The 27,368-nt window shown below is 42.8% G+C and overlaps 1 protein-coding gene across 3 annotated transcripts; it reads left to right on the forward strand.

Moving 5' to 3' along the window:
• The first annotated feature begins 170 nt into the window (after window positions 1-170).
• Window positions 171-25,520, forward strand: kdr (kinase insert domain receptor (a type III receptor tyrosine kinase)). Of its 3 annotated transcripts, XM_034229996.1 has the most exons (32): window positions 171-204; window positions 347-523; window positions 2,742-2,835; window positions 2,926-3,128; window positions 3,701-3,822; window positions 4,790-4,958; window positions 5,858-5,997; window positions 6,409-6,592; window positions 7,257-7,371; window positions 7,539-7,705; window positions 7,806-7,962; window positions 9,420-9,540; window positions 9,677-9,788; window positions 9,882-10,081; window positions 10,586-10,754; window positions 11,211-11,357; window positions 11,441-11,572; window positions 13,134-13,240; window positions 13,596-13,731; window positions 14,041-14,145; window positions 14,252-14,365; window positions 14,689-14,777; window positions 14,994-15,156; window positions 15,276-15,367; window positions 15,468-15,590; window positions 15,676-15,787; window positions 16,115-16,214; window positions 16,303-16,408; window positions 23,814-23,959; window positions 24,051-24,108; window positions 24,563-24,645; window positions 24,764-25,520. In XM_034229996.1, the coding sequence occupies exons 2-32, from the start codon at window positions 496-498 to the stop codon at window positions 24,978-24,980; spliced, it is 4,011 nt and encodes a 1,336-aa protein (XP_034085887.1). In that variant the 5' UTR covers window positions 171-204; window positions 347-495; the 3' UTR covers window positions 24,981-25,520. The 3 variants fall into 3 exon arrangements, with proteins under 3 accessions (XP_034085887.1, XP_034085885.1, XP_034085886.1); XM_034229994.1 differs by lacking the exons at window positions 171-204; window positions 347-523 and adding an exon at window positions 1,623-1,915; XM_034229995.1 differs by lacking the exons at window positions 171-204; window positions 347-523 and adding an exon at window positions 1,623-1,915 and having other exon boundaries at window positions 4,793-4,958.
• The last annotated feature ends 1,848 nt before the right edge of the window (window positions 25,521-27,368 follow it).

A 27,368-nucleotide genomic window follows, 5' to 3' on the forward strand; every position in this document is an offset into this window, starting at 1 on the left:
CACAAACACTGCCAAGATAATTCCCAGTGTGACAACTTTGAAATAGGAGTGATTTTCACAAACACTGTTACCTTACCAAACCAATGCTATTTACTGGTCTTTATGCTTTGTTGTTGTTTTTTCAGGGTAAAAAGACACATTCCTGTATTAGGGGGAGTATTGAGTCTTTTGGAGATATTATGCAGATATCACTTACATTAAGAGGTATGTAAAATGTATATCATTGATATGTTTATCTATTACTGTGCAGAGTTCAAAGTATTCCCTTCATGTAAAATGTGAGAAAACAAAAGACAAAAGCAAAGGGAAAAATGGAAAAAATGTTTTCTGTTTCTAACTTTTTCAGAGGTGCAGTTGGGGTGGAGTGTCCTTCAGGAAATGTTGGTTTGGAGGAGGCTGGGCGTTTAGACGGCAGAGAGTCCCTGTAGAAGAGACCAGGCCAGGAATCACGTGGATGTAGAACATAACATATAAACACTACACCCTGCTGAGTCCATGCCAATATCCCAAAAACACAACTCAGGTGAAATGATAGTTAGTGATAACTTGGTTTTGACTTCTGAGCCTTAAAATACATCTTAGAGGGGGCATATGGCATTGTTGTAGTCTTTTGTCACGCAGTTTTTTCTATTTGTAAACCTGTATGGAAACAAAGTTTAAATAGAAAAATATTAAAATGACTGGACAGACACAATTAGGAGCATTTAGCAGCTGAACCAGATATTCCCTCAGAAGTTGGTGGAGGAATAAAATCATAGATAAAAGAGTTATGATAGGACCTCTATTCCCCAGGTGGACACAAACATGACTCTGAATTAATTGAAATGTTGCAGCATTACACCTGGAGGTGTGAATAAGCAAGTTGTGAGAGGTTTAAATTAACCCATTTATAATAAATAATATTCAAATGTTGCAGTTTTGCAGCAATCTGGTTCTAAACTGTCAAAGACCAAGGTTTTGAATAAATATACTATAAATACTTGAATTACCAAATGAGTATTTAAAAAAACGACCTATGGTTGAAAGCAGCATTTTCTCAACTATTGTATTTAAGTACAGATTAAAGGTACTTATAGTTCCTGTCACTATTTTACTATTTAATGTTACTCAAGAACTAAAATAAAATAAAGTGATTTTTACTCCACTTTTTTTAATTTGAAATATTTAGTTAGTTATTAATACAATATATAATCAATTACCCGCAGCAGCATAAGAAGTAATTAAGATTATGTCCAACTGCATAAACAATTATGACCAAAATAAATTCTATATTATTATAAAGTACAACAGTATGCAAAGACATTTTTACCTTTGTTTGACTCCTTTTTTTTTACTCAAGTTAAACTGCTAATGACTATTGTTATCATTCTTCAGATATAAATATCTAAATTAAAATCTGAGTATTTCTTTAATTATCCCCTTGAAATGAAGTCTACTTTGCCTGGATATTATCTCTTTAGTTAGAGATTATAAATCCTCAAGAATCTTTACATCTCTTTAAAAGTGAGATTGACAACAAACAGCAACAGGTCCACTTTCGGTCCCATGTGTTAGTTTTTAGTCAGGGAGAGACGCTCCTCCCCTGCAGGCTGCTCAGCTGAACGTCTCTCCATCCTCAGCAGCAGTTTCAGCTCCATTGGGACACACAGCCACACTTCACACACTGCTGATCACCTCTGAGCTCCTGCTGCTTGTTTTCATGACTTTGTGTCGGCACAAACCTTCTCCGTATTGGAATATAAAACAGAAGAATTCAATGGATTAGCGCTGACCGTGTAGGATTGTCATTATTGCTGGGAACCTTTTTTTGTATTACTTGCTGTTCATGAGGACTCTGTCCATGTTTTCTGTCGGATGATGGCTCAGGGAGTCATTCCACTGTTTGGCATTATCCTGAAAATCTGTTTTGTTGCTGGTAAGGGAATATACTACAAGTGTTCTATCTTTACCTTTTTTGTAAATAACAAACTAAATACGTTTTCTAATAGAGGCAATATTATATTCTACTAGATCATTTTGTAGTTGTCAAGTTTATGTAGTGCTTAACTGTGACAATGAGAACAATTAAATACATCTGATAGAATGTGAAGAGTATTGCAGTGTGTGTCAGCTCATTTCTGTTCTGAGATTTGTTGAAAAAAAGGACGGAAATGTGAACATTTAATATATTATTGACAAAAAGGAAATAACCGACCCATCATAATCCTAGTTTGAATTTGCTAGAATAAAAAGATTGTGTTAATTTAACTCATCCAGTTAATGCCAAATAATGGCAAGCTTCCATAATGCCGATTTGGTCAGCCTTGTTTTTTTCCATACAATACAATGTGAGCCTTAGGGCCTCACAGGGAGGTGGTGGGCAGCCTGTATCCTCAGAAACAGGAACTCCACCTAGGCTACACTGTGCCGGGCTATTCAGCCTGACCCGGCCCATCTTCCCCTGCTTCCTGTTTTGACACAGCTCCGCCATTTTCTGCAGCAGTGGAAAAATGGCCCTGAGTAGCCAAAGAGCCAGTTACAAAGCAGTTACCCACCCCTGTATTTTTACTATACATTTATACCATGTGCTTCATAATTGAATACATTTCCATAATTTATTTTCCTAATTGTGACATCATAATTACTTCAAGGGAATAACAGTGACCTTTGATACTTTATGTTGCATTCTTTGTAAAGACGGATGTCATCACTGTGTTTGTTCACAGTCGTTGCTGTGATTAACTTGTTGTTTAATTCTCCAGCCATTGAACTGAGGTTTATGCCCGACCCACCAACGCTGAACATCTATGGCACCCACAGGATGAACAAATCTGACGACCTGGAACTAACATGCAGGTATAAACATACCTTACTGATTTCAATCAATCCATTGACCCATACATACAGAAGCATGCATACAGACAGTCTTTTTCTCTTGACTTGCAGAGGTCGGCAGTACCTGAGGTGGGCGACCCCTCCTACCAGCACTCGCTTCTCCACCAGTGACTGCAGTGGATCGGGACTCTTCTGCACGACTCTGCGGATTTCAAACGCCACTGTCAATGAAACGGGACAGTACCAGTGCTCCTACAGAGACCTGAGAGTGGAAGATGGCAAGACCTCAGCAGCGGCTTATGTGTTCGTCCACGGTATAACTCATTTAAACTTTGTTTTGGAGTTTTGATGGCAGGAGCATGACGGTGCTTTGTTGTGTTGTGTTGAGTAGTACAGAAGAACTTTGTACAGTGAGTATAATGTATTTATATATGGGCAGTACAGTTATCAAATATGAATTAAGGTAACACATTGGTCCAAACTCCAGGGAAATATGATACAATACTTTTCAGGGTTGGATTGTTTATGTAACTGCAAATATTGTCACTTTCAACATTTTAACCCCAGAATACTGTAAAAAGTTGTATATGTATATGGTTAATAGTGTAAAAGCTACAGTAGAAAAGTATTTCTTGAAGTAATCATAATAATTCAAAAGGAAACAACTACTATGCATTATCAGAGTATTGTTACAGTAATGTAAATTCTTACTGTATCGTATAGCATTGTGTTTATTCAAACAACCAGGGTTGTACAAGAACATCTGAGAAGATAAATCCTAACGAGTCAGTTCTACCTTGACCAGCTCCTGGCCCAGTGTTGTATTCATTCGACCCTCACTTAAATGTACTTAAACTAATATCAGATTTTTCTTATTGAATTTTAGATTACAAGGTGCCATTTGTGCCATCCGACAAAGAGTTCGAGGTTGTGTTCATCCGTGAGGGAGAGCGGGTGGTGATCCCATGCCGAGGCTCGGTGGAGAACCTTAACGTCACGCTGCATACTGTAAGGAAGAGTTTTTACTTTTCTTTTCTTTTATGTTCTTTCTTTGGTAAATGTTGGAAGTGTTATGCAAGCTCAAGCACATTTTGTAGGAGGAAAGCCATCACATACAGTTATCAACATTTAAGCAAAAGAGGAAGCAATATTATGATTTTGTGAAACTCAAAAAACACAAAAAGCAGATTAAAATGTGACCATGTTTGTGCCCAGGTTTTTCCCACGTTGTGCCCCCAGTTCTTGGTACTTTTTTTAAATCCCAATCCAAAACAATGATTTCATTTTTCATTTAATCGTTTATTTGGCAGGGACAATGCACAATAATGAACACTTAAAACATTAAAATGTGTCAAGCTTTACAGTGCCAGATTTAGCTTTGAGCTAATTTCCATCCGCAGTCCCTCACATAAAACATTTAAGAAAATTACATTTGACAAACATAGCAGAAACAAAATACATGATATGCAAAAATTGCAAGAGAGCAAGAGCAGCATACACAAGTATTCATGACATGGAAATACAATATAGCAGCAACGACATATAAAGTGCAAGAGAAAATACAAGAGCTACCTAAAGTGCACGAGGAGATACCCCTGTGTTAAAGTGCATTTAGCGGTGATGACATCATCAGGGTTGTTTTTCAGACTTTATGAAGCTCCTCTAAAGTCACAGATCCTATAGAGGCATGCACACCTCATGATGAGTAAACTAACCTATGTGTAACACTTTTGAGGACCTCTTTAAACCAGTAAAACTGACACAAAATGCCTTTTTATTTAATATGGTTTTCAGGTAACATTGCCATTCTCAATACTTCCCTTATTATTCATAACTATACTTAGGATTTATATGAGTTTCCTATTGTGGAAATTTTAAATGTAATATTATTTTATCACATAGCAATAAAAAAGTGCCCTTGCAATTTCTTAGTTTTATTCTATGCTCGAAATCAGTAAACTTCTGTGTCTGTCAGAAGTATCCAAATAAGGAGCTTCATCCCGATGGGAAGGACTCTCAGTGGGACGCCAGGACGGGTTTCACTGTCCCCAGTCACCTGATCAGCTACGCCGGAGTCGTGTCCTGCCAGACTCGGATTGGAAACGAGACATTTAAGTCCCCTCTCTACATTGTTGCTGTTGTTGGTAAGAGGGAGAAAGATTCACACAGAAAACTATCATTTGTTGAAGTCAAAATTGTTGAAGTAATCTATACAGGTGTATGAGCATTTAATAAACTGAATGAATATCAAAACTTAGTGGAAAAACACTGTCTTAATGCAGGGTATTGCTTGTGTGTGTGTGACAGTAAGTCAATTAAACTTGGTGGAGCACCGAGCGAGCGAGCGAGCGAGCAAGTTTAGGGGCAGAGAGAGAGTCTGTAGTCTCAGGAGAACAATGACTGACTGCCATGTAGGGCTGCACGATTTTGGGAAAAAATCTAATTGCGATTTTTCTGACAAATATTGCGATTGCGATTTGAATTGCGATATTTATTTTTAAGCGACCCAACGGAAGTTTATTGTAAAATGCGGCCATAACTCCGGCTAGGAAGGTCGTATCAACGTACTCCCGTCTATAGCACCCCTGCAGCCTGAGCTACGAGTGAAATAACTAAACTTACATGAAACTTCCGTTGGGTTGCTTTAAAGTCAAGCTTCAGTTTAAGATTCACCCTGTAATAGAAACATGTGATGGAGCATTACTTACTGACTCAGATAGTTTCACCAAAGCATGATCTAGGAAAGCTCCATTGGAAGCCATTTGGAAAGGGCAGGCACTTTCAAAATACTTGGCAGGTGATTGGATCAATCTGTCTATCATCTTCTATCATGGGCCACTTCTGATTGATTAACAATGGCTGGAGCACAGCACTTCTGATTGGTGTGGATGACTGACACACAAGAAGAAAAAAAAAAGTAAAAAAAAAAAAAAAAGTCAATTTTTTTGCGATTTAATAATCGCATCATTTAAAATCGCGATTTCAATTTAAAATCGATTAATCGTTCAGCCCTACTGCCATGTCTTCCCTCCCTTTTCCGCAGGATTCAAGATCCATGAACTCACCCTGACCCCCGCGCAACTGAGGCTGTCTGTGGGGGAGACGCTGAAGCTCCTCTGCACCGCAAAAACTGAGCTCAATGTGGGCATCGAGTTTAACTGGACGCACTCCGGTCAGGCGCTGGTCAGTGAACAAGGCTTTTCATGCTCTTCTCCTCTCTTATGATCAATACTCTGGTATACAGTAATGTACATGAGACAGCTTCCAATCAGCCTGTTTTACCATGCAGTCTGTGTAATTCACACATCACTGAGGATAGACAGAGACATCTGACTTCCTGTTTCCCTTGCACGTATTCCCTACTTCCTGCTTTCAGGAATCCTTCAGTTTATCTTTACTCCAAGTCAGAGTGCAAAGGTGACCCTGGGTGTTTATAAAGTTCTGCCTGCTCAGATAAAAAAAAAATACACTCATGGCAAAGCTTATATTTGGCTGTTTCTCTCTTTAAAACTGAAAATAATCTCCCACCCTTTGTTTTCCCAATTACTATTATCAACTGTCTGTTGTAAAAACAAATTGGCCCTCTCGTGTCAGACCTCGCTGAACGGTTCGAGCGAGCCCCACGCCAAACCCCACAAGAAGAAGCTGTGGAACTCCCTGGAGCTGTCCAACGAACTGGAGGTGCATAATGTGAGCGTGGATCACGCCGGGGAATACACCTGCTCTGCATCCAGTGGACAGATGGAGAAAAGTGCCTCAGCATTTCTTAAAGTGTATGGTAGGTGTACCGGAAACCACAATGCATACTTTTCATTAGCATCACCAGAAATACAGAGGCCTCTGACAAATTGTATTAAAAGGCTGTCAGAGAATTCAAAAAATATAAATGAGTAGATAATATTGTTGAATAAGGAAGTTAAAGTAAATACAAATAAAGCTTAATACTTGTTCTTCAACCTCTAATCAGTTTATTAAAATAAAATGTGTTTGTTTTTCTTTTACCATTACTTCCCCTTCATAAAACATATAAAAACCAGCTGATTCAATTTTTCAACTCCCCTTTTCATTGTTACTAACTTGGCACGGTTAATCATTTATCTTTTCCAAATGTTTCCCCAAAAACATTTGCTTATGCTCATATGACAAATGAGATGGACCTGCTCATGCATGTGCAGAGCACTGCATTGTTATTATTATTAATTAAACCTATTTAAGTGAAATATTGCCACCTTTCTTTTCTTAAAAGACTGTAGATAGTTTTACATTTAACCAACTGAAATGCAATTTGAACTTTGTTAAATAATACAGTACGCTTTCCTAGCAACAATAACACAATGATTAGAATGATAATAATATTCCTTTCAGCACTTTGACATGTGTTATGTCTCAATGTAGTTATGTGACGCAGTAACATCATTTTATGATTTTTGTTGTGTTTACAGAAAAGCCTTTTATTGAGATAAAAGAGCCATGGAGGAAGGTTTGGGAGCTAAATGTGGAAGAGCAAACGTCTATTCCTGTGAAGTACACAGCCTACCCAGATCCCGAATTGAAATGGTATGTTCACAGTAGAAGAAAAGCTGTCTTCGCAGCATTTATTCGCTTACATCGCTCAATGTGTGTAGTAAAAGGTGCTGAAGATATCTTTCCATTTTGACTTTGTTCATGCTGATCTCAAATATGTTCTGTAACTTTTCTAATACTTCTCTCTTCTGTCTGCTCAGCTTAAAAGATGGCCAACTACTGAAAGAGGATTACAGAATAAAACTGAGAAGTGAAGCCCTCATCTTCCGTAAAGTCAAAGAAATGGATGCCGGGAATTACACAATCGTCCTGATTAATAAGATAACTAAAGAGGAACGGAGACTCTCTTTCCAGCTGCTGGTCAACGGCATGTTATAGCTTTTTTTTCCTTGAGTATTTTTACTAAAGCTGCCTGGCGCTGTTGGTCAAGAGAGAGTGGTGATAACTTGTGTTGTTTTCTTCTACAGTTCCTCCTCGTATCATTGAGAAGGAGGTGGCAGTGGACAATGATGTGTACCTGTACGGCAGCAGCCCCACCCTACGGTGCACCGCCCGTGGATTTCCCACACCTACACACATCCAGTGGCAGTGGATGTCCAAAGACGACTGTCCAAAGGCCTTTCTGTAAGTCACAAGAATCAGTGTGTATGTGTGTGAAAGAGAAAATGAAGGGGCTTCTCTTTTGTGTATCCATGCAGTGTTCACATGCCTTCGGCCACTCATTGTCAACAGGTTGTTGATTTTGGAGAGAAATAGCTGCTTTCGTGATGTTGACAAAAACAAGAGAAGAGACAATGAGAGCGCACTCTGACCCGATGCAGGTCAGCGAATGTGATTCATGCTCTTCACAATGTCTCATTTTTAGAATGACATCAATTATTCAGACTCAGAATGTGTTTACTGATTTTCTAAAATCAGATATTTTTGGCTATCAGTCGTGTACCTTTTTGGTTAAGAACTTTAGGATGGTAGGCTTCTCTGTGTAATATGGGCATGGTGGTTACACAACAGCTTCCTCAGGTATGTTGGGAATATATGAGTGTTGATAGAAAGGAGGAGGCGTGTGTGACAGCGGCTTCGGCCAGAGGAGACCATCAGGAGGTTCCTTATCTCCTGCCTACACATACGAGCACTTCCTCAGTCCTGCACTACGTTTCCTGTTGTTCCTGTCCTGCTCTCTATCCAAAAAAGAGCTACTTCCTGCTGAAGCTGCCTCCATTCTTTCTCCCCCGTTATCCTTTACCTAATTTTACAATTAACCAACTATGTTGTTTTCGTGTTTCTTAAAATATGAATTGATCGTTTTTCCTCAACCGAAATTATGTCTAATTACAAAAACCAGTAGTGTAAAGTAATTAAGTAGATATACTCAAGTACTGTACTTAAGTACAATTCTGAGGTATTTGTACCTTATTTCAAATACTACTTTATACTTCTACTTCACTACAATTCAGAGGTTAATTGTTTACTTTTACTCTATTACATTGATTTAATACCTTTAGATACTTTGTGGATTTGGATAATGATGTGAAATATAATCACACTTAAATCTGACTTTATGGAGTAAATTCACAAGCTACCCTGCAGTATACAAAGTAATTAAAACTAGCTGCACCTTTACCAGCTTTGATGACACTTTAATGCATCAATAATTATAATCAAAACATGTAATATATATTATTCTGATATGGGCCAATCTGCATAATGAGTACTTTTACTTTTGGTACTTTATGTATATTTTGATGCGAAAACCTTTCTACTTTTACTTGAGTAACATTGGATGCAGGTCTTTTACTTGTAACAGAATATTCCTACACTCTGGTACTTCTACTTTTACTGAAATATAAGATCTGAGTACTTCTCCCACCTCTGACAAAAATAAAACAAAAGATAAACTCTTTGATGGATGAAACATATGAATTTCAGTCTTAGTTCTCCAGTTGTAAGTGTTAATATGTGTGTTGGTGTATCAAAGCCAGGAGCATCATCTGCAGAAGAACACTCCTACACTGTCAGGACAATTAGATTTCATAGCAAGATATGTAAGTTTCACCTGGTTTCTATTTCTTTTTGTCCAACAGGCCCGGGCTGATAAAATCTAAGTTACCACTAGCGGAGTGTACCGATTGGAGAGAAATCAGCAATAGCACCGGTAACCACCGTGTGGAACGAATTGTGATTGATACTGAGCATGCCTCAAAGGTAAATATGTCCTCATGATTACACCCTCTACTTCCTTCTGTCAACCACCATTAGAGTCCTATCAGTTAAAAAAGACATGTTGCATTTTGATTATATTTATTGTGCAAATATTAACATAGGAAATGCATTTATCTAGAAAATCGTGAGCTCTTTGAAGATCCAGAAAGCGGAGGCTCATGCCCTCTACAGATGCATAACTGCCAACAAACTAGGAGAGGATTCACGTATCGTCTTTTTCTACGTCACACGTAAGTGCTGTTCCTTATTTCTGTCTCATGTTAGCTTTAAGACCTCATAATGCTGATCTCATTCTTGCTTTCGTTTCCATCTGTGCGCTGTAGGTGGTCTTGAGGTGAGCATGTCTCCCTCCGACAAGCCCTTGGAGGAGGATGATGTGATTCTGCGCTGTAAGGCCGACCATCTGATCTACAGAAACCTGAACTGGTTCAGTCTGAGCAACATCTCAGAGACGGAGCAGATAGCGTCAGTGCAGCCCTGTCGCCCGTGGTGGAACGTGACTGTACTTGGGAACAATTTTGAGGTACTGTAATCCCACTTTATAAAATAATATACATTATTACTTAATCATCAAATGTTTCTTGCATCACAGCAGCTTAATTTGCAACATCAACAAGAACAAATATTGAATAAAGAAACAAGGAAAAATACATTTCAAATAACATTACAATCATTCAAAACAATTCGGTTTGAGACCATTTATCGTACTTTTGATTTGAGATTAAAGTGGGATTGACTGATGCTCAAAAGAATGCTTCAGTTTTATATAAATCATGGGACCCTGTATCTCTGATTTGATGGTATTCCTATTTAATGAAAGGATCCAACCAGAGGTACTTTACACTTTTTAATTTGACCTGTTTGACCTGGTTGTTGATACAAAATATAATCAGCTAATAAATTATGATATCGGAGTAAAAAGTTGATCTACCAGCATTAATTAAAGTAGTAGTAGTTTAAATTAACTTTTATTTTATTGTAGTGAAATATCTTAATACTTAAAGTACTTCCCTCCCTTGCTCTGCAGAAAAGGCCCCAGTCCCCTGTGGTACTGTCCAGCCTGCAGGGCACCAACGTGACCCTGGAGCTGTCACTGCCCAACGCTTCCCTTCAGGATGAGGGTCTGTATGCCTGTCAGGTGGAAAACATCAAGACTGGGGAGAAAACCTGCCTGCTGCGCCGACTTTCTCTCAAAGGTAAAACATATGTACGGTTCCCTTTTCATGGTTGTCAATACTGTGCCATTCAGGACCTTGGAATTGATAACTCAACTATCATTTCAATTTTATAATATTTCAACAACAAGTCAAGAAACTACTGTATTGTCAGATTTGCAATATTTGAGTGAGATTTTCTTTTGTCGTTTTCAGTGCTGTTACTATTTTCCCTATCATTAGACAAGGCCAGTATGTGTTAAAGAATCTACAATGACATACGATAAAAAAATACTCTTTCATCTCTCTCTCTTTTACAAGCTGCGCATTTAATTAAGCAAGATTCTTTTAAAAATTATCATTTTATTCACCCTCACAATGTTTTACTTCATCTTTAAGATATTTTGAGTGATAATAACTTCACAAAGTAATGAATACCTGATCTTTATAGGTTTTTATTTGTTTTCTGAAATTAATGGACTTTGATTCAACTTTCAGGTCTTGCGGCTGCTAGGATCTTAAATAATATCACGGATCAAAAAGTGAACGTGAGTGCTACGATCAGTCTCCTCTGTGACGCTGCTGGGATGCCGAGGCCGGTGGTGGTGTGGACCAAAAACAACCACACTCTGGTGGAGGGCTCAGGTGAGGGGGTGCAGAGCTATTAATTGAACACTCACTCACTCCATGAGATGCCACAGCTATTAAAGAATGTGGATTTCTCTCAGGCGTGATTCTGAGTCAGCACAACAACCTTCTGACGATTCAGCGCGTGAAGAAGGAGGACAGCGGTCTGTACAGCTGCACTGCCTGCAACAGCCGGGGCTGTGACTCCTCTCAGGCCTACCTGATGACTGAAGGTCAGTCCCTCCCTGAACCATAACAGGAATAATGCTGATGGAATTGGCCAATGGGTGTAGACATGCACATGGCCCCCCACTCCTTCTACATAGTGGCAAGACCCCAAGACTAAAAAAAGTCATCAATTTGTGTCTGTGTGTAGTCATTATATTACTCTTTGTAGGGTTTGTATGTCTGATGTTTTCATTTTGTGTGTCTTTGTAGTTGTTTATCTCTCTTTTCTTGAGAAGCTTTTAGTTGTTTTGTGCTCTTTTTAGGCTATTTGCTATTCCTTGTTGTAGCCATTGGGAGTAGATTTAGGGTACATTTATTTATAAGACATCTTAATATTCACTTAAACAGACACTCTGGCACAGAGGCCCACTGAGCCCTTGGGCCTGTGCCCAGTAGGCCTGTTCAATAATCCATTTATCACTGATAATAAAGAATATATTGTCATAGTTCATTGACTTTAGCCTTAACCTCTTGAGAAAACTCCCAATTCTCACACAGACTGTTTATTTATATCTGGCCTAAAGGCAACACCAGTTCACATCACACATACAACATTTCTTTTATATCAAAGATATAGAGTAAGAATAACTTTACTTCCGCATGACAGGAAGTTGGCCCAGTTAGCACACATCCTCCTGGGAGTTTTTAAATCCAAAACAATGAGGAGACTGCAGGACAAAGGGAGAGGTCAGCCCTGCCCCAGCTCTCCTGTCCACCCTTTGCTGTCCTGTGCTCAGAGACACAGCAACAAACAAACAAACACATGTCCAAATTAGAACCAGGGCCTACGTGACCTGGACCCCGCCAGCAGAATGTAGACCCCGTTACTTCAGTTATTGGCCTCGGAGTAGACAAGGGAGGGTAGAGGACGCCGCTAACAAGAAAATCTCTGATCGTGAGGGAGAACAACAATGAAGGAAAGCGAGAAACTGAAACAGAAACTATTCAAGTTTTTCAAATCTTATATATGCCTGACATTTATGAAATCAATTACAGTTCCTGTGTTACACAGCAAGGGGTGGTTATCAACGAGACAACTTTTTTATTGTATCTATTTTTTCTAAATACATTTCACGAGGTCATAATTGATCCGGGATGAGACAAAAGTTAAAGAATAAACATTTATACTACACTCCCTTCAGCAATAATGTATACATTCCCTCAGCTGAATGGTTGCAGAGAGAAATGATTAATTACGGCATTTACACATTATGTCTCTAATAGGCCTTGTCCAAGTTGTCTTTGGCAGTATTGTGTGGCTGAGTCCTAGTAATTTGTTATGACTAGATACAATATCAGTTTGCTCACAGTCCAGATTCCAACTGTTTCCTTCCTCCAACCTAGGCAGGGACACACACACATGGGTATACGCCAAAGACAATGACTAACCTGTCTGAATTGTACGCAACTCTGTCAAGACGCGCCACTTAAAATATAATGGACATTCCTCTATGAATGTCCCACGTTTTTCCCGAATTTGTCGGAAAAACGGTCTGTTGTTGACACATTTTATTATAAGGTTGTTTGTGAACACTCCTGCAATTCATATTATTGTGTTTATTCTAGGTAAAGAGGAAAAGACTAATGTGGAACTGATTGTTCCTATTGGGTCGGTGGTCATCGCCATGTTCTTCTGGTTACTGATCGTCTTTGTCATCCGTGGAAAAAAGAGAGTAAGAACTTCCTCATCCTCCCTTTGCCACACTTTTCCTTCCTTGGATTTTCCCTGCAGTTACACAGAAATACAGCTAAAACACACACACACACAAGCACATACACAAGCACACACACTGTGGGGGTGTCTGACTGATTAGAAGTGACTGGTTTGGCTCTCAGTCGCTGCTCTCCTTTGTGTCCAGGAACAACAGTGCCACTCTCTGCTCCCATAAGTCACGTACACCCACAGCACTGATTGGGCCCCTTTTACTGGAGGGGAACCAGAATCACTGTAACAATTGTGGTACCATTTATCTATTCGAAATAGGGGCTCGTTAATTCACAAATATTCTCCCTCTCACTCTGTTTCAGCCCAGTGGTGGGGATCTAAAGACGGGCTACCTGTCCATGATCCTGGACTCTGAGGACATGCCCATGGACGAGCAGTGTGAAAGGCTAACGTATGATGCTAACAAATGGGAGTTTCCTCGGGACAGGCTGAAGCTAGGTAAGAATACTGTAGGCATCAAGGTGACAAAGTGTGTAAGGAGACACCACTTTAACTTGACGTGAAAATGCCTAAGTATTCTTCAACAAGACACCTTACGAATCCCAGCTCACATAGTTTTCATAGAGTGCTAATATTTGCTAGTTAGCAATAAAACGTGTAAGACTAACACAACCACTTTTATATTGCTAATCATTTAACAAATTCATCTTAAGAATCTTTCCAAATTACCTGATGGTGTATATTGAAAAATAAACTAAATGAAAGAGGCTATATTGTTTGTCTTCATGATAATGTTTTGTATTAAAGGTGACCCACTGGGACGAGGAGCGTTTGGTCAGGTGGTCGAAGCAGCTGCCTTTGGCATCGAGAAAGTTACCACGTGCACCACTGTAGCAGTCAAGATGCTTAAGGGTTAGTGTTCATCCTTCTTTTCACTGCCCCTAAACACATGCACCAAGGAAATACGGCCAGTGAAAAGGTTCAAACACGCAGTTAATTTAATTTCTCTGTGCTTCAGAGGGAGGCACGTCGAGTGAGTACCGCGCCTTGATGTCAGAGCTGAAAATTCTCATTCATATCGGACATCATCTCAACGTAGTCAACCTGCTGGGAGCCTGTACAAAGCCTGGAGGTGAGTCGTTATAAAAAACACATACCTGTAGTGTAACATGAAAACAGTCCAATTTACTCATCTTACTGTCCCGCTTACTCGTCCCCTATTTATTTTATGAGCATCGATATTCCTGGGTAATTCACTTCTTTATGAGGGCTAGTGAACTTAACAAGTGTCCCTTAACCCTAATTATAATTATGTGTCAACCTTGGGGTGGCTGCGATGTATTTGAATGTTTCTCTAATATGCCTCACACTTCCTATCAAATCAGTCCTCTGTGGTCCTGTAATATAAAGTAATGAGCTGTCTTTTAACTCTTTGCTCCCCCTCTCTCTCCGTAGGGCCTCTGATGGTGATTGTGGAGTACTGTAAAAATGGAAACCTCTCCAGCTACCTGAAGAGCAAGCGAGGAGAGTACAGCCCGTACAAGGTAAATTATGAGTAACCAACATGCAGCCAGAAAACTACAGCCAACCCTCTGAGCGGTTACACGCACCATAGATCGCCGCATAGTCACATCCAAACCACAGACAATTACAGAGAAGTGCACTCTGTACTAACTATGGATTGTTTTGACTGATATGTGATGCAACCTAAATACAAATTATTATATTTCTCTTCTGTGTGTTTATGTCGTGGTCAACAGAGGAAGCGGGTAGATAGCCAGAAGTGGGCCTCAGTGGAGGAGGATGTTACCGAAGGGGATCTGGGCCTGGGGAAGATCGCCCAGCTGGACATCTGCACCGGGACGGCTGTCTGCTCCAGAGCTGCAGACAGGACATCAGGCAGCGACATGGACACTCAGGAAGGTGGGGAAGACAACTTGGAGTGACCTTAAAATACCTTTTGCATCAATCTATTGCTTGTTGACGTGTAATATTGTTCATGGCTCACATTAATGTTTATAAAATGCATAATGTGACCACAGAGAGCTCAGACGAGGAGCATCTGACAATGGAGGACCTGATATGCTACAGCTTCCAGGTGGCTAAAGGCATGGAGTTTCTCTCATCCCGCAAGGTGAACCTAGATTTATTCAGAAATCTGTTTGTACGCATGTAAACAGACGAAATGTCGTTGCTTGTTGACGTGAACTCATCTGTGTCTGTTTGCTCTGTAGTGTATCCACAGAGATCTAGCAGCCAGAAACATTCTGCTTTCAGAGAACAATGTGGTGAAGATCTGCGACTTTGGCCTCGCTAGAGATGTCTACAAAGACCCTGATTATGTCCGCAAGGGAGATGTGAGTTCCCCAAACGTACACATAGGTGATCAACCGAACAATTAAGGTCTGTAGGCAATAAAATGGTCATTCATTCTTGTTACAGGCACGACTCCCTCTAAAGTGGATGGCTCCGGAGACCATCTTCGACCGGGTGTACACCACACAGAGCGATGTCTGGTCCTTTGGGGTTCTGCTCTGGGAGATCTTTTCTCTAGGTACACATTTCACATAAGACTAAGGCCACACAGTATGAGACAAATATCTGATATGCAATATGTCGTTGAGCCTCATTATAAATAAACAGATTTAAAGTCTACTCAGTTCTGCCTTATGCTGCTTCAATATGCTGCCAAATTCACTTCCAAAATGGCCCTTGATTGTTTTCTACCGACACTTGTTTTCAACGTACTCAATTGCAATGCTATGTGTATCACGTTTAATGCAAGTTAAAATTACCATGACATTAAAAACGATATGTTGCGCACCTCTACACTTCAGATGATCACTGTATATCTGCAACCACTTCTGTCTTACCCTCACAGGAGCTTCTCCCTATCCGGGTGTTTGCATCGACGAGTTATTCTGCCGGAGGCTTAAGGAGGGCACCAGGATGAGACCCCCAGAATATGCCACCACTGAGATGTGAGTGGAAACTTGACCTGATGCCATTTCACACAGAACTGTAAATCCCTCAATTTGACTGTTTTCCAATTGTCTTCATGCTTCATAGATACCAGACCATGTTGGACTGCTGGCTGGCTCGTCCCACAGACAGGCCAACATTTGCAGAGCTGGTGGAACATATGGGCAACCTGCTGCAGGCCAGCGCTTACCAGGTGCATAAAGCATTTAAACTCTCTGAAATACTGTCAGTTGTCAGGTACATCAAAAAACAACTGAAGGTTTTTTAACATTCAGCAGTCATGGGATGTAAATGTACCAGTTTCTGTACTGACAGCAGGCTGAATAGCCCACAATGCAACTTTGACTCAAGGTCTCCTATCATGCAAAATGCACTTTTTATTGTCCTTTATACAAAAATATATGGCCCGGTGTGTCAGGGAACTCACAAAGTGTCAGAAAACAAAACCCTCTCTCTTTTCTTTGTACTGAAATCTCTAAAAACGGGGATACAACGGAGCTGATCCAGATTTGCGTCCGATATGACGTAATATCGGAAATGTGGGCTGGCTTTAAGGCCCGGACACACAGGGCCGATTTCGGCCATCGATAGATGTCTGGCCGTCGATGAGCGTCCTGTCGCCCTACTCGGATTGGTGTGTCCAGCACCGTCGTGTCTTTTTGGCCGTGCCGACACCTTCCGGCACGGAAAAAGGCTGTCGGCAAAATAAATCACTCTGATTGTCTGTTCAGCTTAGCGAATCAGTGCATGAGAAGCGAACCGGAAGTGAAGAAGGCACACACAGACGGCTATTATTTTTCATTTACCAGTACCGCACTAAACATGTTTTCGATTATAAGTCGCTATGTGAAACAGTCTGTGATGGACGAGAGTGAAAATGGAACGCACACTATTTGTTGTTTGTATATATCACGCAGTCTGTCTTCCGGTTGTTGCCTCTTTTGAATTAAGAATACACACTACTGCCGCTTGCTGGTAAGGAGAGTTATTGCCACTCACGCATGCGCAGTGCGTACGTGCTACTTGTCCGTTGGCTGAACTCTTTGCGCTGTGTTCCAGTGCGACTTTTTGGCCAAGATGCAGGAGACGTGAGGCGACACAACAATCGGGTCCGTCGGGACGTGGTCTTTGGTGTCAGTTTGGCTTTACATCCGCGGCCCTATCAGAAACTTTGCTATCGGTAACAATGCCCGACGTGTTTTGGCCGTAATATGGTCTTTGTTTACTTTAGCACACATCGCTAACACTCAGAGCTAACCTGTACTGGAGAGAGTATGTGTAAAAAAGCAGGAAATAAAAAAAGGAACTCCCCTTGTGGTAAACTTGATGTGAACATGATATGGCATTTAATCACGGCAGCATTTAACTGTAGCTGCCGAGTCATTCTGAGCAGGCACAAGCTCCCCCTCCTCAATCATTTTTTTTCAAGCTAAGGACCCAGAATCAGCACTTCTCTAAAAGGGCTGAAATAGAGGGATATGAGGGATGTCTAAAATCCATGATCTGTTTGGTATTTTGAGCAAAACACATCACAGACGTGTTTTTTCTATATTTTTCTATATCTGAGACCCATAATACATACCTAAAAATAGCATGATAGGAGATCTTTTAAGGCACACAAGTTATGCCAGTGTTATGGCTGTTCCCTGTATACCAGTAACACATTGAAACAAGCTTACACCCATTTGTTGAGCATTGCCAAGTCATTCTGGGAAATGTAGGAAGTCATTAGCACAAGTTAAAAGAAAACGGGCTAATGAAAACGATAGTTACGGCTGTAACTACGGTTCTATGAGTCCCGGATGACCGCCAGAGGCGGTGCTTTTAGCACTGGATATGTCCATCGCACGCATGCGCAGTTCGAGTACCTAATAACAACAAAGTCACCCGTGACCCACGTGACTACGGCTACATAGGCCGGCGTCACTAGTGGATCGGTTCCCAGAATCTTCTCGCGAGCACACAAGAATTCTGAGTGACAAGAAACTCTGGCGGTCATCCGGGACTCATAGAACCGTAGTTACAGCCGTAACTATCGTTCTATTTCGTCCCTACTGACCGCCAGAGGCGGTGCTTTTAGCACTGGATGACTATACCAACCATGTCATGAAGAATCCGAACACTTGCTTACCTAGCTGGAAGCAGCGGAGCTCGGCAACAGGACCACGCCCAAAGGATGGGGAGTGGCGACATTGACCCGGTAGAATCTGGAGAATGTGCCAGACGATGCCCACGACGCCGCAGTGCAGATGGTCTCCAGGGACACCCCTCTCAGGGCAGCCCAAGACGTTGATATGCTCCTTGTAGAGTGACATCTCACCCCTGATGGTGGGGGGCAGCCACTGGCCCCACAGGCATGTGAGATTGTATCCACAACCCAGTGGGACAGCCGCTGCTTGGAGAGAGCACAGCCCCTTCTCGTACCGCCATGGCAAATGAAGAGCTGCTCTGACTGTCGTATATGGGCCGTAGCACCAATATACGCCTCTAGGGCACGCACAGGGCACAGCAACTCAGGCGTGCCGTTCTCTTGTGGGACGTTAAAGCGCGCCAGCTGGATAGGCCGATTGGAGTGGGCTAGTGGAAGCACCTTGGGCAGGAACGCCACGTTCGGCCAGAGGGCAACACCCGAGCCATCGGAGTTCCACCTCAGGCATGTATCGCTCACAGAGAGGGCATGTAGCTCTCCAAATCGTTTGCCTGAGGTCATGGAAAGCAGAAATGCTGCCTTTAAGGACAGCCACTTAAGCTCCACCTGGGCCAGGGGCTCGAAGGGAGGAGATGATGGGGCATCCGGCATCAGGGGCAGGTCCCAAGCCGGAGCCCTCTGGGTGCTAGGGGGATGCTGCCGTAAAGCCCCACTCAGGAATAGGGACACCGACCTGTGGCACCCCGCCGTGGCACCGTCGACCCGAATATGTCGGGCGGAAATAGCAGCCGCATAAATTTAGAGTGGAGTGAGAACGCCCACTGTCTAGAAGGGTCTGCTGTCTGGGCAACAGCGTACCTGCTGTCCCAAGGAACATGCACATTCTTGCCCCCCAGTAGGGGTAGAAAGTGCGTGAGTGCAAGCTGCACAGCCCGAAGCTCTAGCACGTTGGCATGGCCTGCACCCTCCTGGGCAGACTACTGACCCTGAACGGTCCTGCCCTGCCGTACTATACCCCACCCTGAGAGACCTGCACCTATGGTGACGGTCTCCTGGCGGGATGGGATGGCGCCCATGGGCACGCCCATCAGGAGATAGGCCCTGCCCCTCCATTATGACCGAGAGTGGAGGCAACGCTGCGACACCCTGACTTCCCTGCGCCTGTGCCACTTGGCGTCCAAGTGAAGGCTGTTCAGCCACATCTGCATGGGGCGCAACGCCAGCGGGCCCAAGGGCCCAATGGCCGAGGCAGCCTGCCCAAGGGCCGAAGGAACTGAATATAAGGCACCATGTTGCCCGGCCCACGTGGAAGTAGGCATCCCTCAATTCCACGACTGTGCATGTGCTGTGGTCAGCATATAGAGTGGCAGCACCTTCAGGAATCTGTTGATTCCTCTGAGGTCCAAGATCAGGCGAAATCCGCCGACTTTCTTGCTCACGAGAAAGATGGACTTTTTTTATTTTAATTTTTTTATTAATCCCTCGTGGGGAAATTGTTTCTCTGCATTTGACCCATCCTGTGTTAGGAGCAGTGGGCTGCCATTTTGAACGGCGCCCGGGGAGCAGTGTGGGGAACGGTGCCTTGCTCAGGGACACCTCGGTAGCACTCGGTCTTGCCGGGACTTGAACTGGTGACCTTCCAGTTGTCAAGCCAAGTCCCTATCGACATCGCCACCACCGCCCAATAGAATCCCCTGGGCTAAGCAGAGGGTCTACTGGCTCGATTGCGTCCTTGGACAGAAGGACGGACAACTCTTGGATCAGAGCTAGGGCCTCTGCCGGATCGCTGACGACTGTCATTTTGGCCCGGCCGAAGGCTAGGGGCCGTAACTGTGGTTCGTACCCCTGGGTTAAGGTGAAAACCACCCAAGGGTCGGAAGTACAGACAGCCCAGTAACTGAGCTGCTGCTGGGAAAGCAGCCGACGACCGTCCCCGAGAGTCTCGGGGACGGTCGTAGGCCAGACCTGGCGACGAGTCTGCACCAATAAGGACATAACTCGTCCCCATTCCCTAGACATTAGGGCAAAGGCTTACAGTGATGCATCACTGAGGCCCAGCAAAGAAGGCTCAGCCGGCGCCTGCTGCAGAGAGGTAGAGAAAGCCAGTATCAGATGCGTGCCGCTGTGTCGTAGGCCCTACAGAGCAGCTCGTTTGTGACCCTGCACTGAGGCCGAGGGCACCTGGCATCAGGAGCCCGAATCGGGGAGACGATGGCAGGCTCAATGGATGGCAAGTGACCCAGCCCCACCCTCGCCGGATCCTGCCTGGCAGCACAGTGGGAGAGGGCCCTGGTGTCTCTCCAGCCTGCATGGAGCTCCCTCAGGTACTCCTCTGAAGGAGGAACAGTGGGAGTGAAAAGGGGCAGGGTTATGCCTGAAAAAGGCGCTAGCCTGAGCCGAATCGGCCTGCAGAACTTGAAGCTGCAAGCGTACCAGGGCTGCACGAATAATGGCCGCCATGAAGGCGTCCTCCGTGCCCTGCAGAGAGCTCCGAACAGAGGAGTGGGAAGCCTCCTCGGGGGTGAGCGGGGCCCCGCCCCCCCCTTCATAGAAGAGGTTTGTCCGAAGCCCCTAGCGACATGGCATCCTCAAGTAGAGGTGTGGCAACCGAAGGAGGGCCAGGCGGCAAGCTAGTAGCCCCCGCACCGGCCCCTGGCTGAAGGGCCAACAGGAGCGACTTCGTCTGCTCCATGACAGCAGCTAACCGACCCACCTTAGAGGACAGCCTGTTTCTAGCCCTCTACCTGGGGGGTGAACCCATAGCCATCCCTCCATCAAGTCGCCGGGAACGGTCAGACTGAGCTGGAGGAAGTTGTGACGAGGAGAGGTGCCACCTCTGCGACTCTAGCCACTCTGAGCGCCCGTGGCATGAATCTACAGCTCATGCAGGCGCTTTGCGTGAGACCCTCCCTCAAATGCTCGAGGCCAAGGCAGAGGGGGGCAGCGGTCATGGCCGTCCTCGGGCTCAAGAGAAGCCATACAGGCGCTACATGAATGAGCCAGTCTATAGGTAGCCGGATGCAGCATAGCCGGGAGTGGGCGCAAGAACACAGCCTTCCCCAGCTACCTGCTGAACGGAATGAGTAGAGCAATGCTCCTACTCGCCGAAAACAAAGAGGGATGTAACTACACCCACGTTACCGGCAGAGGGAGCGGGAGCGAGAGCACTGCCTTCACCTAGCTGGATTAAATAAAGACGTTTAACAGGACAGCTTAGCCGGGCGGCTGCTGCTAGAATCAAGCAACACGTCTACCAGGAGCGGGGGCGAGAACACTGCCTTCACTGGTTGAGTTCATAACGAATGCCAGGTGCAGCGTACCCGGGAGCGGGTGCGAGAACACAGCCTTCACCGGCTACCTGCTGAACGGAAAGAGTAAAGCAATGTTCCTACTCGCCGAACACAGAGAGGGATGTAACTACACCCACGTTACCGGCAGAGGGAGCGAGAGCACTGCCTTCACCTAGCTGGATTAAATAAAGAAGCTTAACGGGGCAGTTTAGCCAGGCGGCTGCTGCTAAGTATCAAGCAGCACGTCTACCAGGAGCGGGGGCAAAAAACACTGCCTTCACTGGATGAGTTAAACAACGAAGCTCAACAGAACACGTCAGATGTTAGCCAAGCGGCCGCTGCTAACAATCAGAGCAATACGTTACAGGGAGCGGGAGCGAGAGCACTGCCTTCATCAGCTGAGTTTAAATAAAGAAGCAGTAACAAAACATGCAAGATGTTAGCCAAGCGGCTGCTGCTAACAATCAAAACAATACGTTACCGGGAGCGAGAGCACTGCCTTCACCAGCTGAGTTAATAATGAAGCTTAACAGTACACGCAAGACGTTAGCCAAGCGGCTGCTGCTAACAATCAAGCAAGATCAAGTCAAACACAAATGTTTAAGACCAGACAACTAGCTTCTAAAGAAGAGAACAGCACAGAGCCGTAGTTACAGTAGTAACTCTGGCCAGTACTTACACAGCATAGAACCATAGTTACAGTAGTAACTATGGCCAGTACTTACACGGCTCAGAGCCGTAGTTACAGTAGTAACTGTGGCCAGTACTTACACGGCTTGGAACCGTAGTTACAGTAGTAACTATGGCCAGTACTTACACGGCTTAGAACCGTAGTTACAGTAGTAACTGTGGCCGGTGCCTAAAAGTGTCAGCCAACGGCTGACCCCTAGATAATATAATATTGGGAGGATGAAATCCTCTTTAATGGCCACACATGCAGAGCACACAGCACACACAGTGAAGATTGTTCTCTGCATATCATCCTAGTACATTAGTAGTAGACTAGAGTCTAGTAATAGGAGCAGTAAATACCACGATATAGCGCTACTGCAATCAAAACCATACATTACCGGGAGCGGGAGCGAGAGCACTGCCCTCACCGGCTGAGTTAAATAATGAAGCTTAACAGTACATGCAAGGTGTTAGCCAAGCGGCTGCTGCTAACAATCAAGTAACCAAGTCAAAACACAATGTTAAGACCAGATAATTAGCTGCTATGGAATAGAACAGCCCGCATAAAACCGTAGGCCATGGTCACAGTAGTAACCATGGCCAGTGCTTACATAGGACTGTAGTTACAGTAGTAACTATGGCCAGTACTTACCTTACTCTGCATCTAAACAAAAAACGGGCTAAATATGAAACACTTGGCCTTCCATAATACATTGAATGAGAGACATTGATTGATTGAGACGCAGCTAAAGCTGGGACTCAAATGCTAATGATAGCTCGGGCACAACGCCACAAGCAGAACTTTCAAAAGAGCATAATAAGGGCAACTTTATGGGAGAGGAAGCGGGAACACTGTCGTCACCAGAAAGTCTAAGCCAAACAATAAATAACACAGCAATCAGGACAACTTAGCTGGGAGAGGGTGCGGGGACACAGCCATCACCAGCAACAAGTTGACACAAACCTGTCCGTCGAGGCTCTGCACAGCGCACAGCCGGCCACAGCTCCTGGAGGACGCGTTAACAACCCGTAGCTCCGACTGTCAGTCGCGAAGCTGCACGCGGCCAGCTGCTTGCAGAGCAATCCCTCAGATCAAATGTTCAAACCTGAACGCTGTAGGCTACAAGAATGTAGCCGCGGTACTCTCGCGAAGCGAGAAGATGAAAATGAACCGATCCACTAGTGACCTCGGCCTATGAAGCCGTAGTCACGTGGGTCACAGGTGACTTTGTTGTTATTAGGTACTCGAACTGCGCATGCGTGCGATAGACATATATAGTGCTAGCAGCACCGCCTCTGGCGGTCAGTAGGGACGAAATAGAACTGTAGTTGCAACAGGGGGAAGTGATGACTGCATCAGGAAAAGTAATTACTGGACAACATTAAATTACTAATTGGTAATTGTACTGATCATATTCTCATTTGTGTGGATTAATTGATCGAGTGTGTATTTGAGCTAATACCATTAGAGTTCTCTTTGTCTCCAGGATGGGAAGGACTACATCCCTCTGACAGTAGGCAGTGAGGCAGAAAGATCTCCAGTGACCCCTGACCCCAGGAGCCCCTACAGCAGGCCCCAAAGTGGAGAAATCCTGGAGGCTCAGCTCCACTATGACAACCCGCCGTCTCTTGGGTCAGCATGACCACTTAACTCTCCCTCTTAACTTCTAAAAGTTCAGATTTTCAGCTGTGAATCTTGTTTACAACTTATCTCCTCTGTGCAGTCGGCCCCTGAGTGTCAAGACGTTCGACGACATCCCGGTGGTGCGCAGCAGCGTCATGGTGAGTGTCAAAATCCACACATAGATTTGATTAGTCAGCGGTTTGGTTTGGTTTGATTTATTTAGAACGTGTAAAACAATAATACAAATAATAATAATGAAAGGAAACATGAGAATTATGATACTGTACAAATATATATATTATTGACTTACAAATTATATATAAACAAATGATCTACCTAATTACACATCCGAATAGTGGTAGTAAAAAATGTGTATTAAAACACAAATTGAGTGAGTCTCCTAAATCCAGTCTCATAAATAATTTCAGTTTCTTTCTTCTAATTACGCTTGGATCTCCCTACAATCACATTTTAAGAGTAAATTGTTTGCAAGAATATTACATTTATATAATATATCATAATTGAGTCCAATGAAACACAGTAGAGCTCTAAAATTGCGGGCTCACTTTACAAACCAAACGGTGTTCATATAAACTGTTGCCTCTTCTACAGGAGGGTCACACAGACAGTGAGGGCTTCTCCCCAGAGGAGGTGAAGGTTTTGAATCAACAGCTGGCAACCACGCCAAACTTCAGGTGAGAGCTACAAATCAGCATGTCTATTATAGAATATCATATCTGTCTTTAAACCACTCACTTCTTATGCTGCAATTTAAAATAAACTGGACATCCCTTTCCTGTTTTCCCTCCTCAGCCAGCTGCTGCGCTGTAAGAGTAAAGAGTCTCTGGCCTCTGAGTCATCCAATCAGACGAGCGGATACCAGTCCGGCTACCACTCTGACGACACAGACACCCCCATCTATGCCAACGAGGAGGTGATCCTGAGGCACAACATGCGGAAAAAGCTTCCGCTGCCCAAGACGCCTGACAAATATAACACCGAGATCCGCTACAGCACGCCACCTGTCTGACCCCCGACCTAACGCTGAGTCTTTCACTGTACAGTCACTGTTTACCTTCAGCAGGTATTACACTTTAAGAACAATGAAAACATGTAAAGGTATTTTAACAGGAAATAAGTAGCAGGGAAAAAGAAGGTCGTTTGATATGTTTGTAAGTATAGCTTTCTTTGGACAACCTGAGGAATGCTTTAATGTTTGCTCAGCGAGTAAAAAGGTCTGGGAAGTTGAGACACAAGGACACGCCTACTTCCTGAGGAGCACTCCACCCACTTCCTGTAATGCAGGAAATGACATCTGGAATTTTTAGATAATGGAATCTGCAAATGTTTTCTTTCTTTCTTTTTTTATTATCTTTTTTTTACTATTGTGTTGGCATATGTAATGCCTGCAACGGAGGCAGTTCTCACATAAATCAGAATGTTTCTATAGAGTCATATTTGTACAGTTTCTTAATGCATACCACTAACAGTATTTTGGTGAAAGCGTATCACTTAACCTGCATTAAATGTAACTAGTTTTATAAAATAAAAATACTCGCATATTAACACAGCTCTTGTTTACTCTTTTATTGGACATGGAAAAATCAATAACATTCATCACTGTTTGTTCATCCCAAACTTGATAATCCATGAAAAGGTGTTTGTCTGTTTATTTGTATAATGCACCTCTTGTATCCTTTCTCTATGTCTAACGCAAAGAAAACAGCACTTTCTCAGCCTTGGTCATTTTGTGTGTTTGTGTGTGTGTGTGCACTATAGAAACAATGCCCTGGGTATTTTTTGTATAGCTGTTTTTAGCTCACAATGCCTATAATACCCCTGCCAAGGCCGGATTGGGTCAGTATGACACCCAGCTAAGGAAAGGGGCACATTTTAGAGCTGTGGAGAAAATAAATCCCAAACGTATTCTGGATGTGTAATAATGCATGATACTTGCACTGTCACTTGAGGGAAGCTGCGTAACCGCAGTGTTGTCTGAGCAATGAGCATGTGTAGTTATATTAACCAATAAATGTGTATACAGTGTTAAGACTTAATCTTGTTTAAATGGCTGCTGATGATTTTTGTTTGAGGATTATTCATTGTTCCAACCCCAGTTTACTGTTGTGCCGGGATGTCACTGTGACACTGAAGATCAGCCTAATACTTAAAGGTGCTAGTCAGTCTGATGGTCTGCATTAAAACACAACATATTGTGTCTACAATCAAGGACAACAAACCCAGCTAATTATAGCAAACTAAAGGAAACGACTCGCAGCCTCGGAGGAGTTGTTTCCTCACGAAACACAGGGGGGTACATTTAGCAAATCCTCCCCATTACCGGCGGAGGAGGCCAGAAGGACCGCCTGATGTAATAAATAGTACATTTATATAAATAAACCTAGTTATTTTACTGTTAACAAACAAACAAATTATAATGTTTACTAATTATTAGCATTGCCAACGATGTTATTTTATCATTTGTGTAATATGAAATATTTTTTCATAAATACTTTCATATCTGATGAGAAACACTAACATTAGATTCTGATTGCATTAGTTAACTATTAACAGTTTGATGTTGCACACATATGAGGCTAGGTGCCAAGGTGCTATATTTAGTGTTTATTAATGAGGAAATCTTATATTTGTGAAACATATAAACATAGAGTTACAAAGAGAAATTGACCTGTAACCAAATATATACCATGGGCGGTATCAATTATTAAACTTATACTGTATATTAGTTATATTATTATGTATTACTGTCATCTACTATCCACTAATATAATACTCTGTCAAAACAGTGTCTGCATATGCCATACAAATGATTTATTAACCATTTAAAATGTATTATTACCATCAGTTGCAGCTTTATAATAGCCATCCAAATAATGTTTATAAATGTTTTACAAAAATGTTTTACAAATAATTTAGAGTTGTATAGAAATACTTGTTAAAATGTGTGCAACAATAAACTGTTGAAATGACATCAACAATAGCATCACTATTATGTGTAGAGAAATTCAAATAGAGGTATAATATATAAGAATAAAAGTTACAAAAAGTGGGAATTATTTGATTACAAAACTTGAAAACCTTGATTTGAAAGAACTGAGAGAATATAATGAATGTATATGATGAAAATCACCTCACTGCTCAAAGGATGTAATTATTGTTGCTTATAACTTAGCAACACCGCCCTCTGTTGTACTACAGCTGTAATTACATATCAGCCTTCTCTCATTTCAGGAGGTCAGACAACTCTCTCAGTGGATATCTGCCATATGTGAAAATGCCAAATGAAATGATCATTTATAATAAAAAGGCCTCATCCCACAGACTTTTGCTGATGTTTAAAAAAATGAGGCATCTGAAACAAAGCAATGATAAATCATCCACTGCAGGAACTGTAATT

The sequence above is a fragment of the Gymnodraco acuticeps genome, unplaced genomic scaffold (genome assembly GCF_902827175.1).
Source record: "Gymnodraco acuticeps unplaced genomic scaffold, fGymAcu1.1, whole genome shotgun sequence".
Classification (NCBI taxonomy): domain Eukaryota; kingdom Metazoa; phylum Chordata; class Actinopteri; order Perciformes; family Bathydraconidae; genus Gymnodraco; species Gymnodraco acuticeps.